Here is a 19535-nt window from a genome sequence, read left to right on the forward strand (position 1 = left end):
CTGTAAACATACATGACAGACACACAACACAACTGACTAAAAAAATTGAAAGAAACATACAAATAAATCTAACAAAGACGCCAACAAACATTTGTGTAGTATTTGATAGTAAATCTGACCAAAAAAAACAACAAATAGGGATTTGTAGTTGATAGTACATACAGTATCTAGCATACACTTTCTCGATAAAGTACAAATTAAGTAAAATATTATATATATGTTGTGTACAAGATGCAAGTTTGTACAAATTATAATTTGTATAGGGTTTTTATACAAGTTATAAGTTTTTTGCACCAGATTATAAAAGTTTGTCTTCTAAAATTTATCAGCTTAATGTCTTAAATTCAAGTTTATATACTTCAACCTAACATTTAGTGCCATTCTCCTTGTCCTAAAACTGGAAGTAAGGACACCTGAATGGTTTAAATTATCATGTAGTCATGGAAATGTGACAGAAATATGCAAAACAAAAGACTGTGTGCTTTTATCATCCATGTGTGTTAAGCGGTTCATAAAACACTGATTACTTGTACAAAAATTCTGTACAACATTACAATTTGTACACAACATATACAAAGGTAAACAAAATGAAAAGAACACTGTAAAAACCGTCCGAATCGCACCTCTAGACCCACATGCACCAGGAACGCCCAAAGCCAAATCCTGATTGCTGGGTGCATAAATACCGAGTAACGTCAAGAGTCATACGACCAAAAGGAGCATAAAAGCACAAAGACAAATAAAGGAAAAACTTTAAAGTAAATAAAAATCTACACAACTTCAGCACCTAGAATCTATTACTCAAGACCATATTGTATTATTTGTGAAGTAGACATTGAATGTTTATCTACTAGGTATGGGTACTTTCCTATGAACTTTTTGAGAAATAGACGAGACGTTCTTCGACAAAAACTCTGGCTCATTAATTTTTTGCTCAGACACTGATGACGTTTTGCAAAGCCTGAGTAGCAGCTGCAAGCTCTTGAATATCGTATGGAATCCCGACAAACTGCTGAAAAATTCTACCTCCAAATTCAACAAATATGTTGTCAATGAGAAACTCCAGCATACTGATCACTTGTCCTTCGATGAAGCATATTTTATTTTTGGGCTCATTTTTAACAAAGTATGCCGAACTATATCCTAAAACAATAAATGTGTAGCGTATGGGACCAGTTCTATGGAAGAATGCATTGTGGATTATTTTTTTAGACGGGTTTTCATTCTTTTTATGAGGTATGGTGGTGTAAAGGGTAGAAAAATCCAAGATTTTGAAAGAATTATTTCAGAGAAGGACCGAGATTTGAAATTTTCAATAAGTTCTTTTTGAGTTCTCAACATATCACAACATCATTAAGGCAATCACAGAGAACTATAAGATTTGATAAAAAAAAACTCGACAGTGAACATTTAATTTGAAATCAGCTTCAAATAACTGTGATAAACTAAGTAAATACTAGTTTGGAGATGAACTATGTCTATGAGATATTCTCCCATAAATTCATCAGCGAATTAAAACTTTTTTTTTAACAGGCACATTAAGAATGTGGCGTGGTTAAATATGGTTGTGAATGCTCATCCCTTATAAAGTTAACACGAAATAGATCTAAGATTGAAAAGTGCAGTATGAAATTATGCAATCGGGACAAAGCAATTCTTTGAGCTACATATTTGAATTAAACATCACTGGACATGAAAATATTAGAAAAAAACAAAACGAAAAAAGGAACTGCGAAGATGATTGATAACAACATTCACAAACAAAGAATACACAGACAGAAAAATGTTTTTCTTAAATCATGTTCACGATCATTTGTCTCAGATTTTTTTTTTTATCCCAAATATCAGATACCAAAGGGGTATTCATACTCATAAATCGCCATTGCAAATATACCGATAAACGACCAAACAACAGTATACAAAGCACAGTATAAATCAAAGTACTGAAGTACTGAACATCGGATGACCGCTTGTTCTTGTGGATGGTCACAAGCACTTGTCTCAGAAAAAAAAATCACATCTCTATACCTGAAAGTGAGGTTAAGGTACATAGATATATTTTTTTTCTGGGACAAGTTCGTGCGTGGATGATGAATGAATGACAGGGAATTCAACCTCACCGTAATAACTATTATATTGTAGTGATACAAATCAGTATACTCTGGTTTGTTGTTATATATTATATTAATATTTGTATATAACAGTTACATGTATATATAATTTTCATCCATTTGTATATCATTCTATTCTACTATTCTAATAATAGTGCAGTGCAAGTGCATGGTGGACACTCTTCTGTAATAATTCGATTTTTCTAATAGATTGGATTTGAGTAGGCATTCATATTTTCTCGCAAAACGTTCTAGAGATATTCTTCCGCATGCGTTAACACAAATTTTCGGCATTCTTGATTTGTTATTGATATATATATTTCTCACGACAAAACATTTTCATATCATTTATCTATGTTCTTAAAAATTATTTTCATGAATATTTATTGATGAAATTGATATCTAACAAGCGATAAGGAATGTTATTTTGCGTTCGGTTATCAGTCAAAAACGAAAGTCACGTGGGTAGAAATGTCTGTGGCAACAATACACCGGAATGCCATCACGGTCATCCGATGTAGAAATTAAAGTCTGAGCAACACGAACCCCTCCAAAAATATTTGTTAAAAAGATGACATATTTCTATAGTACAGTTGTGTTACTCATGAACACGGAGCATATTTGAATCAAATTAACGTATTTCTTTTGTTAAATTAGATATGAGCCACAGCCTTGCTGTAAAACAGCTTAATGTAGAATATCTATTTAGTAAAGGATTGATTGATTGATTGTTGCTTGCTTAACGTCCAGTGGTAAAATTATTTCATGCATATTTAAGACGCCGAGAGAACAAATTAACAATCATACATAAGGTAGGTTCTTCATAGTATGTCGACTGGGATGAAGGACGGTGAATTTGAACTTGCAACTGGAAAATGAGAGTATGTGTCATAGGAGCAGACATTTTGTCTTGCATCAGGACATCAACTGACTTCCAAGAGTTATTGCAAGGGGTCTTCAATGTCTATTCCGACCGGACATGGCCTTGAATTTACACATCCCGCACAGCCCTAAGTCAGCAAAGGCTTTACTGCCGGACGGGAGAAGAACATGGATGACCATATTTCTATATCAGAGTCAATCCTTGTGGTTTTAAGAAGGGATGTTGCTAAAATCAGATCTAAAAATGTGACAACTTTAGTTATTTCTATTCCACGAATTTCGAAGGCCTTAGCAAATATTTAACCCACTTTTGTTATATCATTTTGCTTTATCTGAAAGATATGTAACTTGTGAACATCTGACGTATGTCATTTGAAAGATTTACAATGAGTTGTGATTGTAGAACTCACGGTTTCAAAAAAGTGGCCTTAACTTAATTGCTTCTTCTTAACTTCCCGTAACTTGGTAGAAGTATTTAAAGACAGTTTGGCCTGTGTATTACTGTAGTGTTTATCTTTTACCAAACTATTCTTCCATATATTGCAGTCTGAAAATTTTGACTACTCCATTAGTAAAGTTATAAATGATAGATATCGACATCAGCTTTCACAGTGTCAAACTTTGGAAAATATAGAGATTAAAACATCAGAGAGAATGTTTCGTCGTCAACTACAACCAAACACAGCTCATAAATTCATTTACTGTGGGATAGAAAAGGCCGGATCAACATTCTGGAGACGTTTACTTCAATATATACAGCTAAGCAAAGTACAAACACCTTATCGAATAAGACCAGAATTAGCAAATGCTTACTATGTGGATATATCTAAATCAAACCTATTGGAAGTGCTAGGTGTACTGAAGTCATTTACAAAATTTATATTTGTGAGAAATCCCTATACAAGGTTACTATCTGGTTTTATTGACAAAATATACTCTCCAAATCCGTATTACTGGAACAAGATAGGCATGAATGCCATCAGCTTAGCAAGGGGAATAACAAATGCATGTGGACATGATGTATCTTTTAAAGAATTTGTAGAGTACATTATTCATTCCAATAATAATCCGAAGAGCAGACGTGACGTTCATTTTATTCCAGCACACCAATTGTGTCTTCCTTGTTACATACAATATGATTTCATTGGTAAAATAGAATCATTTGAAAAAGATGTTTTGTTCATACTGGAGAAACTAAATTTAACACAATATCTACCGGTTTTAAGAAATTTTAAAAACCAATCGGTCTTTGATGCTTTGTATGATGTAAGTCACACTTTTATAGAGTTCAGAAAAGAAGCTTCAAAATGTTTAAGCTACGAGGAGAGTCTCAAAAGAACATGGCGTAAGCTACAGTTAAGAGGAATAATCGCGGATGAAATTAATTTGCCTTTTCCCTATAAAGAGTCAGAAAATATTACAGAAGAGAAATTATTATTAACTTTTATCAATGCAAATAAGCAGTCACAAACATTTGACCTGCGATCACAAAAACGAAAATATCTTATTGATGCTTTTAGTACACTTTCTTTACAGACTTTAGATAAATTAGCAGATGTCTTTATGATAGATTTTAAAATATTTGATTATAATATATACCCTTCCTTTATATTCCAGAACAAAAATATTTCGAGTCAGGACATATTTTAGTTTGATAGTATATATATATATATATATATATATATATATATATATATATATATTTATATGTTTATTGTTTTCTGTTTGGTATTAAATTAATATTAAGATCCATTTTGATACATCTGGTGATCAATTTTTTTGGCAATCGCCAATGGCAGTCAGCAATAACCATCATTTAAAATAGGATGAATATATGATTTCTTGATGTTATTTTTATCTGTTTTGGTTTGAAATATTAAAAGGGTGAATCAAATGTCAAAACTAGAATTTTTTTAGCACTCCTGTTTCAATTGATATAGCTACAAGTTATAATTTAGATTTACATTCATCATGGCTGCAAACAGAGAGATACCCTTTGTGCAAAACATAATACGATTCGATAGGATCATGTCTTGCTGAGTAAAATTAACTTTATTATTGGACTGAAACTACAAATTTTACACACTTCACAGAACAGTTTTAATATTGTGAACAATTCGTGCGACTGGCGCACACCTCATTTTATCCTAGAGCAATAACTTTGTATTAAAATAACGGACTCGGTGTCGCAGAAGTAACGAGTTTCTCTATGGCATCCTTTAATGGAAGAGAAGTCATAGTTGTCAAGTTGTTAGAATGACACTTAGGAAACAATTCAAATACTGTTTAAAGAAATAAACATATTGATTGTAGAAATTTCCCCTGAAATGAAAAGTAAATGTCTGAAACACAGTTAAACTTTGATTTCTTTTTCTACAATTCATAATTTTGATTTAACCAGAATCATTTGAAATGTTTAGGATAAAATGTAGATTTAAAGCATGCAAATACATACCACGATTTATCTAAATTCAAATGATAGAAAATATGTCTAAAGAAATTTAAAAAAATGAGTCATCAGTCTTTAGAAAAAGTGATAAATAAGTACATTGCCAAATCAACAGTAATATTAGAAATCCCCTTATAAATGCAATTAAAACCCATTATCCTAATTTTTACCAGCTTGACTCAAACTCTAAACTTAAAACTATTTTAGATCCCAATAAAGATATTTTGTCTAGTGTTGTAGGCTATAGAAAGCAATCCATGGAATTGCGAAAATAAGGTCCACATTGGTCAATTATCTATATACCTATATATATATATTAATATTAACTTGACTTGTTTACCACTTTTTTCATGTATTGTATGTTTCTTGTGTATATTATGCTTGCATTTTAACCGTCAGGGTTTTACTTTTTGCAATAAAGTATATATAAAGTAGAGAGATGGCCAGTGAGAGAGGAATGCCAATACGGCGCAATACCGATGTGGCAATCCTACATATATGACCGCATATAATTAATTTAAAACGTACAAAAACAGGTTTGTCTCTTTGATATGTTTTGTACAAAATATGTTCATTTGATATTACGTCAGATTTAGTTATGAAAAATTATTAATACATGGAATAACTAATTAATTTTTATGTTTATTGGACGTTTTGCCCTTTTTATGTCATTCATATCTATAATCACAATTCCAGTTTAAATTCACACTTTTGGTGATAAACCGATATGCAACTTCAAAGAATTATTGTAATTTTTTTGTTATCTAATATAATATAGATTTTTATCTTTACCTGAAGGAGTTGTAAATTTTAAACCTCCCCCAGGTAAGTGACGTTCTTATCTCATCAAAACTATCTGTTGACCATTCTTCTGCTAAATTGGACCAATATAAAAAATAATTAGGCAATTACTATTTTTAAAAGTGCATAATATTTTAAAATACCGTTTTCATTCATATATTCTCAATAGAATTGACTTAACACCCTTTTTTCACTGACACGTTGATATTATAATTGTTGATATATTTATTACTTAAAGTATTAAATTATTGTAAGATTCACATTAAAAAATTATTTTCGAAATATTGAAACAGCACCTGCATTGACAATCATTGCAATAATTGTACATGTCAGTTAGTGCTTCTGTATAAACGTTTTATAAAATGTTTACGTCAGAACATCGGAAATTACCACTATATTCAAAAGTTCCTGTAGTCAGTATTCAAGAAAGATCAGTGAAAGTTGAGTTTACTTGTATGAATGCAAGACAAAGCTGTAATCGATTGCTAAAACTCTTCTATTTTATTTTAAGTACGAACTGCAAACAAAACAAAATAAAACAAACAACGTGCGTATGATAATAATACATAGTAAATAAGAAAACAAAAATGCTACAAAACAAACAATTACATCATAAACAATTGTTACAATATCGACACCCTGATCTTGTAACATTAAAGCGAACAGACAAACTAAAAATTATTGTAAAAAGGAAATAGATAACTTTTTTTCGATTTCATAAAACAGGCCTTGTAATTTTACACTGCTGACGAAAGCCTTACTTATGATCAATGCAAAGGTATATCGTTGTTATGAAATTCAAATATTGAACCATGAACTAATTGACACAATATTAACGGATTGTGTTAACTTTTCTTCTCTGGTCCACTTGTATTGTTTTCTGAACAGAAACTGACACCGATACACCTGCCCTGGGTCAATTATAAGGTATTGTTTTATATGCATATAATTGACATTGAAATTAAAATAAAACTGCCAGTGTTAAATTTGTACATCATTATCAATTAAAGTGACATCAATCTTAACAACTACCCCTAACGGACAGGATAAATTTCATAGACATTTTAACTGCTCGCTCAAACGACACATTTTATGAATGAGTTGTTATACGATCTGATTTGAATAAAGCATGGATTTTAAACTGCATTAAATCTTTAGCTTCTTCGATTGTCATAATTTAACCCTTGTGTTTCCGCAGGGCAAATCTTCATTTGTCCAAATAAAGCGCGATACGAAACTACAACTAATTATTACGGAATTATTTCGCTTAAGATAAAACATCAACTCTGAACTGCTAGTAAAGATGATTCGTTCATACTTATGGATATCTTTATTTACTGTGTGTTCTTTTAATATTTATACATCCAAATCATGGTAAGTTACTTTGTTCCATTTTTCATATTTCAAAATTAAATATTTGTCACCTATTATAACCATCTATGTGATTATTTATTTTAAAGGTTTTTATTTATTAAACTTTTTTTATTGATATATTATTTGATTTGATCTTTCATTCTTTATATTCCTAAACTGGGAATAAATCAATGTTCTAAAACTATATTGATATTGATTTTTTTCTGTCTTTAAACATTTCGTTTTTGCTTGTTTAATATCTTATTTAAATTTCGTCTTCAACTTGGGCATATCGTAAGAGGGTTTTCGAGCCTTGTGCTTATATTACAGAGAACATCTGTAACTGACAAGAGTGACTGGTCTCTGATATGGCTTTTCTCCCTAAACTAGTCGAGTTATTTTTCTAAACTAGTCTGTCTCTGATAAGACTTATTTTCATTTGACTCTGTCCATTAGACATTCATAGTTTTGTATCATAAACATTATATTAGTATTGTGAATCTTGGTTTTAATGTATAGTTAGCTGTAATTCAGATTACTTTGCGTTAATTGAGATCATTTGTTGTATTGTTGATTTCAGCATTATTGCTTTACGTTGTTTAATATTGTGGCTGATTGCTGCCTGCTAGAAATGCGTAGGCATGTTCGTTTCAAATTTGATTTTCGGCATGCCAAACACACTCCAAGAATAATTCGTCGATAATCTACACAATAGTTGAGGTTTTGCTGGCGATACTTATAATATACTTTTACATATAATGACAGCTCAACGTGTACATATTTGTTAATATAAAATCTATATCGATTCGTACTTTTAATGGGTACTTTGTATCAGGCGTTAGCATTGAAAATCGTTTCGCGCATTTTGTCTTTACTTTTTTTAGCTTTTTGTTTTCGTATTAAGGATTTCAACTTGGTGAGGATTAATCTGTTGTTCCATCTATGCAGTTTGTGTCATATAAACCTTATGATTTCTAAAAATATATTTTCCATGACTACCCATCTGTGATGCCTTGGTATATAGTACTATTATTTTAGATTTCAAAAAAAAAAATCCGGACAGGATGTTAAGATATACGTCCTGTTTCAGTCTTATGAACCCTTTTAAAATTTTTTTCTACCATATAATTTCTTGCGACTTGTTGAAAACATATACGGTTGCTGTTATAGTCAAAATAAACGTATTAAGACAGTTACGTAAACTCGAAGAGATGTTTCATAGTATTATGTAAAGTTGAAGTGGAGCGGCTTTGTCGCAATTTTAAGATTCAACTGGTTTATATTTTATAATCGTAAAAACAAAATATTTTTTTTTAATCTTAAGTTTTAGAATAATTAAAGATAAAAATTGCCTAGAGAAAACTTGCTATTGTGGCTAGAATGTAAATTCTATTCGTCAATTTATATATCAATTTAATATGCAATGAGATGTTCCTTTTAATGCAATAGCGCATGATTATACATAATTATTTATTTTCATTTCAATGCTCGTGATATTTATTTTGAAGCAACTTTTATATCAATTATTTACCAATTATTTATTATGTATTTTTCAAAATTCTCTTCACCTTCAACCAGATTACAAAAAGACCAGCACATTAATATTGTAATTATGTATCCATACAAATTGTTTTAAAGTCGAGTTTAATTCATTAATACAAGAACATTTATTATGTAAATTTTGACAATAAAGTTTATTGACAGATTATAATATGACTACAATGTTCTCATTCGTTTTAGATGCTGTTGTTTTTATATTATTATTATTATTATTATTATTATTATTATTATTATTATTATTATTATTATTATTATTATTATTATTATAAGCACTCATAAAATACCTCCTCGCAGACATGTTCAACAATAACAACATATTATTGGACAACTTCTTGCTACGTAACGAAACCTGATTTCTAAATAACCTAATAGCACTTACCGTCTCTAATAAAATTTTAATTGTCATCGCTCATGATTCTCCATTTTGAAAGCAAATTGCATGGCAAAACTTTTAACAAACAAAGCATGTACATATTTAACTTGCCCTTTAAATTGACTTTTTTACTCTGCTTTTACGTGATTTTTTTTTAATAATTTGTACTTCATGAATTTATTCATTTTGATGGTAACAATATTTTCATGGTGATTTGAAAATTATTTCCTTTTTTTTTAGCGGCCTTAAACTAGACTAGTCATTCATAAGCTCAGTTCAAGATTGCTCAAATCCTGTTAGTTTTAGATGACGTTAATTCTATGTCACATTGTCTTATTTTGTCATTGTCCATAACATTGTACTTTAAATTTCATCTTTTTTATGTCATCTTTTTTATGATGGTGTCCAAACAAATCTTGTTATGTTAAGTATCTCTTCATGGCTGTATTCCAGACAACTGTCCTTGTCTGCACTTGTTTTGTCATAAAGCCAAATAACTGGTTGGCAGTATATAATTAAGTGCCAGTCTTTGTAAGAATCAGGTAATTTTGAAAAAAATCAAAACCTGGCCGAACAAAACCAACCGACCTAACCGTCCTATTTTGAAGTTGCCCTCATCCTGAGTTAGAAATGGTAGGTCTTTCGTTTTTGTGTGTCTGTTAATTCGAGAAATCTCTAGATAACTTTTAGTTAGAATGATAACAAATTACGGAGTTAGTTCCCCATAATTGTTAATTTCTCGTGCGTTTCAACCAAATTATATCTTAAATTACCAGAACAGGAAAAGGAAACGAATGTTATATTCGTGCACCATTATACATTTTGAACATAAATAAATGTCAACTTGAGTGGGTTTTAGTTTGTCATGTTTTCACCACTGCCTGATTCTAGGGAAGATTGGCACTTAATGTCGACTAAAAAAAGAGAGACGATAGCAAAAGAATAATAAAAACCATAGGTCGAAGAAAATTTGACAACACCGTGACAAAAGCTCACAAAAACACAACACATAAATTAAAAATTGAGCAACACGAACCCCACAAAAAGCGGGGATGCACTCATGTTCTCTGGAAGGGCAAACAGTTCCTGGTTCACTAATTGCACCCACCGTGTTGAATAAGCTTTAGTTTTTAGAATTTTCTTTTGTTTGCAATGTACATGACTTTGTCTTTAACAATAATAGTTTTTGTTTTGGGTTGTCTTGGTCATGTTTTTCCTATATATTTTTTAAGTTGCGTGGTCATAATTTGACCCAGAGATTTTGTGGTCATTTGTTAGTCGATACATTTTTGAGTTGCCTTGGTCATGTATTATCCTTTGATTTTTTAATCTTAGTCATGTATTGTTCGATGTATTTTTGAGGTACCTTAGTCATTATTGTTCTATGCATTTTTGAGTTGCCTTGGTCATGTATTGCGCTATGAATTTTTGAGTTGCCTTAGTCATGTATTGCCTAAATTTGTTTTAGTTGTCTTAGTCATCTATTGTTCTGTGGATTTTTGGAGTGCCTGTGTCATGTCTTGGTGTGCTGTATTGTTGGTTGCCATGTGTACTGTGGAGTTTTGGGTTGTGTTAATTACTGTATTTCGTTTTTTGGGCTGCCTTGAATTAGTATTGTCTGATTGCTTTTCGACATTTTGATTGCCCTTAAAACAAATTGAACTTGCGAAATAATTAAATACCAGTCCCAAGTCAGGAGGCAGTTGGTACAGATTTGTTTAACAAGACCATTTACAACGTCCCATACAACAGCCAAAAAATACTCCACAAATTAACAAAAAAACCAACGATCTTTAACAATTCACTAACGCCCACACTAGATGACAAACTCTATCACAGTAACTGCTATCATTTACATTGATTCATAGAATCTTTACAAGTAGACAATGAATTCAACTCGACGAAAGAAAATTTGACGGCAATACCAAATAAAAGAAAAGAAAGAGAAACAGTTGTTGATAAAATGCCATACTTCTGTCGGACAATCGAACAGTAACCTATTTTGTAGAGTACTCAACTCCCATGTTTCTTGACCATTACCATGCTATATATTCAACTGTCTGGTGAATTGTCTTATTCTTATGAATTGTGATTCAGTAAAATTTATAAGACTAAAAAAAACAGTACAGCATTACATTTATTTTATATGACATCGTACCTGCTGTTATTAATTGATGTTTTGTCTGATTTGAATTACAAGAGAAACAATTTATTATATAACGTTGATATGAACATAGTAACATAATGCCAAAATTTAAATAATAGGAAGCTTCGCGTGCCTAAAACATTTTAATTATTTAGAGAATTTGTTAGTTTTGTTAGTAACACCAATCTCAGATTTTATCGCGACAAAGTTGCAACATGTTTTTTTAAATTTTAGCTTTATTTGTTACAACTGCTGCATTTTTGTGGATTGTAAATCATTAATAGTAATATTCACGCAAATGGGTCCATGGATTGAGAGAATGACATGACTTTACAAGCAAGGGCCATCTATGTGATCTAAACAAAGTTACATGACACGTTTGTTAAATAACTTTTATGTTAAACGAAGACAATAACAAACAGATAACATCACATACATGCGTGCCAACAAATCTACATATAGAATTAAATATAATAACCTATTTCAAATGTGCACGATATTACATCGTCCATTTTGTCACATAGTTGCCCTTGAATAAGATAACATTTCATCCCTGATCAAATATTTTGGTTTGTGAACAATTGGACTTGTCTTTATGACAATATGCATATAACATCGTGTAACGTACCGGGTTGAACTAAAAAATTATCCACAATTGGGACAATAGAATTAAAACGTCTTTATTTAATCTCGTAAAGTTAAGAGATATAGACTTCCTATATCCCATTGATCTTTGTCAATTTATTTCGCTGCAGGTCATTAAATGAGATTCTAATAACAGGTCCAAAGGTCGGACTAGCGGCAACCAACTATACCAGGAATCCTGATTTGTTCACCCGTCACCCGGTAAGCATTGTTCTCCGTAAACGGCTAATCTGCTTTTTCTATATAGATCTCGTAAAATCCATTGTGACTATTTATATCGGGACAAATAGAATTATTAGGGTTTGGACTGTTCCGCTTAAGAAAATGCACATCATGAAAACAAACCATTGTATTTATAAAACTGTTTTTTATCGTATTAATACGTTTATTAGACACAGTACCAGAAGATCGATGTGTACGTATTGCCAAGAGGCCACTGCTTTGGTACTGATATATTTTAAGAAATGATATATTTCGTCACATATTTTTAAGTTAATAAAATATGTAATATTACCAAAAACTTAAGATTTTCCAACTTATGGCCTCGGAAACGTAACTATCGAGGGTTATTCCAGAAACACGTGACATGCGTACTGAAGACACTAATTATGAGGAGTAGTAGCCATGTATGAACCATGATCGAGAATGTGGAAATAGGGGTTGATATCCTGAAAAAAATGCTTAAAAATGGTCGATAATTTTTGAAAATTATGAAAATATCTGAATTTGTGAAATATATGCTCCCTTGAAAGTTACAACTCGCTGATAATAATAACACAATATAATCATATTGACAGAGAAAAGTATGACAGCAATAGTTCTTGTTTACCTTTCCTCTAGTTATTTTTCCCCATCATATTTTTTAATTGATTATTACCTACGTTTGTTTTGCACATTCTATAATCTGAATGAGTTAGCTGGAAGTCAAATGGTATACTAGTAAGGTGGTCCAAATGGGAATATAAAGGAAGTTAATTATGTACTAATATATACCAGAATTTGTATTAATTTTAACCACAAAAGAAACGTCTTCCCTGTAATTAAATCCGTCTCGTGCTGCGAATTTTGTCAAACTGCTTTATTCTCTTTTCTGAACAAGGAATTTGTACGAAACATGTCTAAACATAGTAAGACTTTGTAGGTAGAGGCAAAAATTTTGGAAAGTGTCAGAAAGGGAACATTAAAAGCTCAAGAAGAATGTCAACATCAGTTTAAATGGGAAAGATGGAATTGTCCTGCAGATACGGCACCCTTTGATCAAGATTTTGGTGAGTTTGTAATCACGCTGTGGATTTTTATATGCATTGAGAAGAGGAAGGTGACAATAGTATTATATACTAGAAAATGATATATGATTTGTTTGCTCATTTTCTTTTTTGAAATCACTTGAATGTCTTCAACAATATTCTTTGTAAGTTGCACTTTACAACAAAATTAAGTTAGTTCTTATATAGATATATGCCGATAACTGCTATACATTTTTTTAAACCAAACTTACTAATGAACTTAAACGCTTAAGCGGGATGTAACAATTATAATATATATAAAATATCGACGAAGTAGGCATACAAATACTTAACTTTGATGCTTGTTCATAATATTGTGAAAATTGACTGAAAAGCATGAATTGATATCCACATGTAAAAGAGAAGTGGTACTTCCATTTTAGTCGCAAGTCATCCAGAGGTATCGATTGTATTTACATACATATTTCAAATGCTTGTACTTTTCCCTATATGTAAAACAAATTATAATCATATTTATCCTTTGTTGTCACTAACTTTTATTTTGTACACTCCATCAGGATGTGAACAAAACTGCCAGATACATTGCAAATTTTTGATATGTTGACAAAACACGCACAATACATCTGCCATACCGGAAGTTGCTGTCAGTCCGAACTCGGCTTGGTTTTTGCTCTTATATTGCCCCGTACATGGGTCTCTTGTTTCTGCAATTAACAAAAAAGGGTTTATCAAACTTAACGAGTCGTATTGTGTAATGAAGGTTTAATTAAAGACTATTTCATACTGACAACATCCATTGTTTGTCAGTTGATATAAACAAGAGGGAGAATATCCTCAAAGATTATGATTGTTCTAGAATTGGTTATAAAAACGACAACTACATCGATTAGAAAAAAAGAAAAGAAACTTAAATATCGTGACTGAGATATATTCAATTCCTGTATAAGCAAAGCATTAAACAGTACATGAACAGTGAATTGAACAATGCTGATACTTTCTAAATTAGCACAATTTGCGAACATTTTAAACCGAAAACGTATAAATCCTCAAAGAAGCTGATAGAACTGAAAAAAAAGTGATTCCAGCAAGTCATATTAAGTAGTGGATTCTAATAAGTAAACACCGATTTCGAATATTTCTGTAAATATGGATAACCTTGTCAATAGTGATATTTGATATAAGAATAACATTGAATATACCTCCTCCATCATCAAAGGATAACATAGGGTTAACACTAGGATCGCATTCCACTTTCTGGTGACTATTTCGCCGCAATAGATATCCTTCTTTGGGTACCAGAAATTGTAGTTTTGAGCGGGATTGATGGCCTGTTAGATATCCAGTAACTCTATCGTAATACATAATAGGGATAGCTTGTATGTCATGCTCTACATGATTGTGCTGAAATACTGGAATGGCTCCAGATCTAGGATCCCATAAAAATTGGCGCCCATACTGGTCTCTAAACAAGCGTTGCTTGTTATTTATTCGTTCTCTGCTATCCTCTATACCCTGAATGATTGCCTCCGGATTCTGTTGAAAGGCTTTTGCTAAGCCATTCCAATACACATCGTTGCTCTTGCTGTGCGTGGCTCCTGTTAAAAAATGTTAAGTTTAATTGTTCATTCAAATTTGAGAGAGAATACATGGTACTAAAATTCATTTCCCATAAATTATTGTGACGAAAAGGTTAGAAAAACCCCTGACTCACCGCTCGGTACATTTCTGTTATAAATTCCATATACAGGAAGATCGAATGTTGATGCTGTCCAATGTTGTGCAAAGGAAATGGCAACAATATAGGAATATAATATAATATAACAAAAACATCCGATTTTTAGTCCAAAACACATTTTAAAATTCATTTAGAATAAATGTGGTAAATATTGAGGGAAATACCGGGTAGAACATGTCTATAGAAATGTGTCACCTGACATCTTGTTGACAAGACATATGACAAATTACTAATTCCTTAGGGGTATTTCGGTCCAAAAGTTTATGGTTAGGATGTAACTTGTAATGCAATAATATTAACCCACTTCAATATTCGTACATACGTTTTATTTAACAGTTTGAAACTTAATTGAGCAGTGTAATTTTCAGCGAGTAAAAAAATCTGAGAATGTTTAAACATACATCTGCTAAGATTTCAATGAATTCGGTCTGACATTTTAAAATATAGATTATATCACAAATTATATGAGAATGTTATCCATGCTATGTTCATCCATCAGTGTTGTTGTAATGGAAAAAACTTTTCTGTTTCAGCTACCAGAGAAGCTGCTTTTGTTCAATCTATCAACGCTGCTGGAATAATGCACGTGGTCACACAACAGTGTAGCTCTGGACAGGAAACATTTTGCACGTGTGATAATTCCAGAAATGGACAACCTGGTAAGTTCTGATTACAGCATTGATCAATATATTTATACATCACATTTATGTCATCTCTCAATGTTGTTGGAAGTGTAATTCGTCTGATGCGATCGGTGTATATAATGTTTAATGAATAAGGGTCAACAGTTGCAAATTAAAGATGTGAGTTTACATCGATGTGTTGTTTACTATGTTCAAAACTCGTAAATCCATTCAAAATTCACCAAAATATATATAAATTTAACTTTTGCGTAGGAGATATCTCATTAGAACATACGTTTGATACATTGTCAACCAGTTCATACAGTGTTGAAAATGTATTAAAGTTTGCCCTTCGTATTTCCCATACTCAAAATTTCAAATCAATTGAATGAAAATCAACATTTTTTCGTTCATCTTTTAGTATTTTTTCAATAGATCAGAAGAGTTTAGCTGATTTCCACAGCAAAATCCATGTTATCTTTGTTCATGATTTAGACGATTGTTTGTATTACATCCTCCATCTTGAACTAGTAGGACTTGAACGATAGCCTTTACATATCCATATCTATAAACAACCCATGTGCCTTAAAAGAGTATTAACATATGTTTATTTTCGACAGGTGGCTATAATTGGAAGTGGGGAGGATGTAGTGATAACATCAAGTTTGGAGACGAATTAACATACAAGTTTCTAAAAGGGTTGACATCTGGAAAGAATGAAAATGCTGCAATGCAGCTACAAAACTATGGTGCAGGACGCCAGGTATGTAAAAAATAGATCTTAGTGTTTTGGGTTTATTGTTCATTTTCATTTTTTTTTCTATCAAATTATTGGTTTGAATTATTTATGCAGTCTTTACTTCAAAACTTTATATTTTAACCATTGTTATCTGCTCCAAGTTTTCTAACATATGTCTTGCTAATTTTTTGTTTGTATATGCTATGATCAAAGTCTTTTGTTTTACTATGCATATTAGTTTGTTGTTTTATATGTAACTTTTTTTATTACGTGTGGTTATGGATATAGAGAACACTGCTTGAGTCGACGCCTATGGCAGTCTTGACTTTGGTTAAGGTTTTAGCTATTTATTTCTTCATTAATACTTCTTTAAATTAACAAAATGAAGAAAATCAATAAAAGCGTTTTTCTTCTGTTCATTTGATACATAAGTCTTTTTCCAAGTATTTTGTAAGATTTCTTTGGCTACGTATATCTTTCTTTGTACTATTTAGGGTAAAGCATATTCATGCTGTACAAAACAGGGAGTCGGAATTATTCAATACATATATTTAGTTTGCGTGCTTCCAGTATCACAAGTTAATATAAACGTTGATTTTTGTTTTGTAACAATTTATTTTGTTTTTTGCAGGCTGTTGCAAGGAATACTAAAATGGTGTGTAAGTGTCATGGTTTATCTGGAGATTGTTCTATCAGAACATGCTGGCAACAAGTCGCCACCTTCCGTGAAATTGGACAGTTTTTAAAACAACGTTACAAGAAGGCAAAATTTGTCAATTATTTTGACGGCCAACTCCGACAAGGGAATGATGCAAGAACTCGCGAATTAGCCATATTTTCCAAAAAACAATTAGCATTTTTACAGAAATCTCCAAACTACTGCAGAGAAGACCATGTGTTGAACATAAAAGGAACAAAAGGTAGACAATGTATTCGAAGTAAAAATAAAAATGCTATGACAACTTCAGAACGAAAGAGTTGTCGAACTTTATGCAAATCTTGCGGATATAAAGTAAAGAAAGTGACAGTGGACGTAAGCAACACATGCAACTGTAAATTTCGATGGTGTTGTAAGGTGAAATGTGACAAATGTGTGTCAAGGGAAAATAATTATTACTGTGTAAGATAGGACAATTTCTTTACGATTTATTATCTGATCTCATATTCGTTAACTGAGAAATGCTACTCCAGCCAAAACGAAGACATTTTCGTGGTTTATTGTTTTATGACTAATGCCACCTCAACCAATGAGGTATAATGTATAATTTAAAGAACAGGCAAACATGACAATGCCATTTTGTTGTTAATCATATTTTTTGTTGTTGTTTATATTTATATATTTTATTATTTCTATAAATAGACATAAATCACTATTATAATTTATTTTCATTTATGCCATGGTAATTATATCAAAAGAGCTAAAATAAATAATTTTCATATCCCTGAATAGTCCAGAAATGTACAGAAGAACTTATTGCATGTCAAATTCAAATTAGGTAGAATACAGCATGCAAACGGGGAATGTGTCAAAGAGACAACAACCCGACTAAAGAGCAGAAAACAGCCCAAGGCCACCAATTAGTCTTCAACGCAACGAGAAAATCTCGTACCCGGAGGCGAACTTCAGCTGGCCCCAAAACAATAATGTATACTAGTTCAGTGGAATGGACGCCACACTAAACTCCGAAACAAAACAAATGAACAACAATTTAAAAAAAACGCAAAAGACTAACAAAGGCTGGAGGTTCCTGATTTGGGACAGGCGCAAAAATGCGGCGGGGTTAACCATGTTTTGTGGCATATTACCTTATACCTCTTACCTATATGGAATAAACAAACACACAGCTAAACGCACAGTAAATATCAGTTTAAAAGAAGTCCGAGTCCGATGTTAGAATAGGTTACAGAAGAAACTAAGCAAAATGACAATGATCAACATAAATTAACAAAGGACTACTAAGAGTTACCGACATGCCAGATCCAGACCTCAATTAAACCTATCGAAAAATTATATCTTCATCATATGAAATTCAACCACAATCCCTCCCGTTATGAGTTTAGTATCATGCCATCATAATTTAGACGAGAAGAACATAACACGAATCATGCCAACAACGGGTTTAAGAATCAATGTGTCTATTTTCGTTGCAAATACCCTATGTGTGAATCAATATTTATTCCAAAAAATGCCATCTTTAATGACTTGACAACAGTATCGTAACTATATCCCTTGTGAAAAGTCTGTTTTTAAGGTTTGTGTAGCTTTTAAGGTGAATGACGACATCAGTGATACAGATATTTTTTTCGTTAAAATCGAATACGTTGTTACATATACGAGCGAATCGAACATGTTGAAATATATAAATACCATACTATGGTGCCAAGGGAATGTCACCATCTAAAAATGGATAATTAATAATAGGAAATGAAAAATTATCTCTTTTATCGTAAACTTAAGTATTAGCTTCCCGGTAGAGATATAGATATCAAGATCCAGGAAAAGACAGTGTTCATTGTTTGTATTAGCTTTATTTAAAGTAAATTCAACATTATAAATCTCTTAAGTGTACATGCTGAAGTCCGTCATTATTGAGAGCCAAATATCATCCCAATACCTTAAAGTGTGATTTAAACTTTTGTATCAGATGTCGTTTTGACGGGTCTTTGCCGATTTTAGACAAAATTGGGATCCGTAACAATACAGAACCAGGGCTGCAATAAGTGGTACACTATTAGTCCCCATTGAACTCCGATAACTTGGCGATATACGGAATCCCTATAGCGAATAAAAATGTTATCTAGAAAAGATTAAACTTGCAGTTATCATGTCAAAGCAGGTCCAATTCCCATAGTTCTATTGTTTGGTGTTAC

General features: G+C 31.7%; 3 protein-coding genes across 3 annotated transcripts; 2 read left to right on the top strand and 1 right to left on the bottom strand.

Annotated features, from left to right (window-relative positions):
* Nucleotides 1-3545: 3545 nt before the first annotated feature.
* Nucleotides 3546-5455, top strand: LOC127707964 (carbohydrate sulfotransferase 9-like). Its single transcript, XM_052212730.1, has one exon. The coding sequence runs from the start codon at nucleotides 3648-3650 to the stop codon at nucleotides 4641-4643; it is 996 nt and encodes a 331-aa protein (XP_052068690.1). The 5' UTR covers nucleotides 3546-3647; the 3' UTR covers nucleotides 4644-5455.
* A 1965-nt stretch (nucleotides 5456-7420) lies between these two features.
* LOC127707963 (protein Wnt-8a-like) lies at nucleotides 7421-18035 on the top strand. The gene is made up of 6 exons (XM_052212729.1): nucleotides 7421-7617; nucleotides 12431-12521; nucleotides 13462-13588; nucleotides 15836-15961; nucleotides 16546-16688; nucleotides 17296-18035. The coding sequence occupies exons 1-6, from the start codon at nucleotides 7547-7549 to the stop codon at nucleotides 17791-17793; spliced, it is 1056 nt and encodes a 351-aa protein (XP_052068689.1). The 5' UTR covers nucleotides 7421-7546; the 3' UTR covers nucleotides 17794-18035.
* On the bottom strand, nucleotides 13595-15825 carry LOC127707965 (uncharacterized). The gene is made up of 3 exons (XM_052212731.1): nucleotides 15279-15825; nucleotides 14767-15162; nucleotides 13595-14271 (listed from the first exon to the last, which is right to left on the bottom strand). Exons 1-3 carry the CDS (start codon nucleotides 15430-15432, stop codon nucleotides 14081-14083), a joined length of 741 nt encoding a protein of 246 aa, XP_052068691.1. The 5' UTR covers nucleotides 15433-15825; the 3' UTR covers nucleotides 13595-14080.
* Nucleotides 18036-19535: the final 1500 nt, after the last annotated feature.

This window comes from Mytilus californianus, unplaced genomic scaffold, assembly GCF_021869535.1.
Source record: "Mytilus californianus isolate M0D057914Y unplaced genomic scaffold, xbMytCali1.0.p SCAF_7, whole genome shotgun sequence".
Classification (NCBI taxonomy): Eukaryota; Metazoa; Mollusca; class Bivalvia; order Mytilida; family Mytilidae; genus Mytilus; species Mytilus californianus.

Excerpts from the sequence above, each read along its gene's own strand:
- LOC127707964 (XM_052212730.1), top strand. The coding sequence starts at position 3,648 with ATGTTTCGTCGTCAACTACAACCAAACACAGCTCATAAATTCATTTAC.
- LOC127707963 (XM_052212729.1), top strand. The coding sequence starts at position 7,547 with ATGATTCGTTCATACTTATGGATATCTTTATTTACTGTGTGTTCTTTT. Across the intron at positions 12,522-13,461 it reads ATTTGTTCACCCGTCACCCG|GTAGAGGCAAAAATTTTGGA; the intron begins GTAAGCATTGTT and ends AAGACTTTGTAG. Across the intron at positions 15,962-16,545 it reads TTCCAGAAATGGACAACCTG|GTGGCTATAATTGGAAGTGG; the intron begins GTAAGTTCTGAT and ends TATTTTCGACAG.
- LOC127707965 (XM_052212731.1), bottom strand. The coding sequence starts at position 15,432 with ATGAATTTTAAAATGTGTTTTGGACTAAAAATCGGATGTTTTTGTTAT. Across the intron at positions 15,163-15,278 it reads TAACAGAAATGTACCGAGCG|GAGCCACGCACAGCAAGAGC; the intron begins GTGAGTCAGGGG and ends ATTTTTTAACAG. Across the intron at positions 14,272-14,766 it reads ATCCTTTGATGATGGAGGAG|AAACAAGAGACCCATGTACG; the intron begins GTATATTCAATG and ends TGTTAATTGCAG.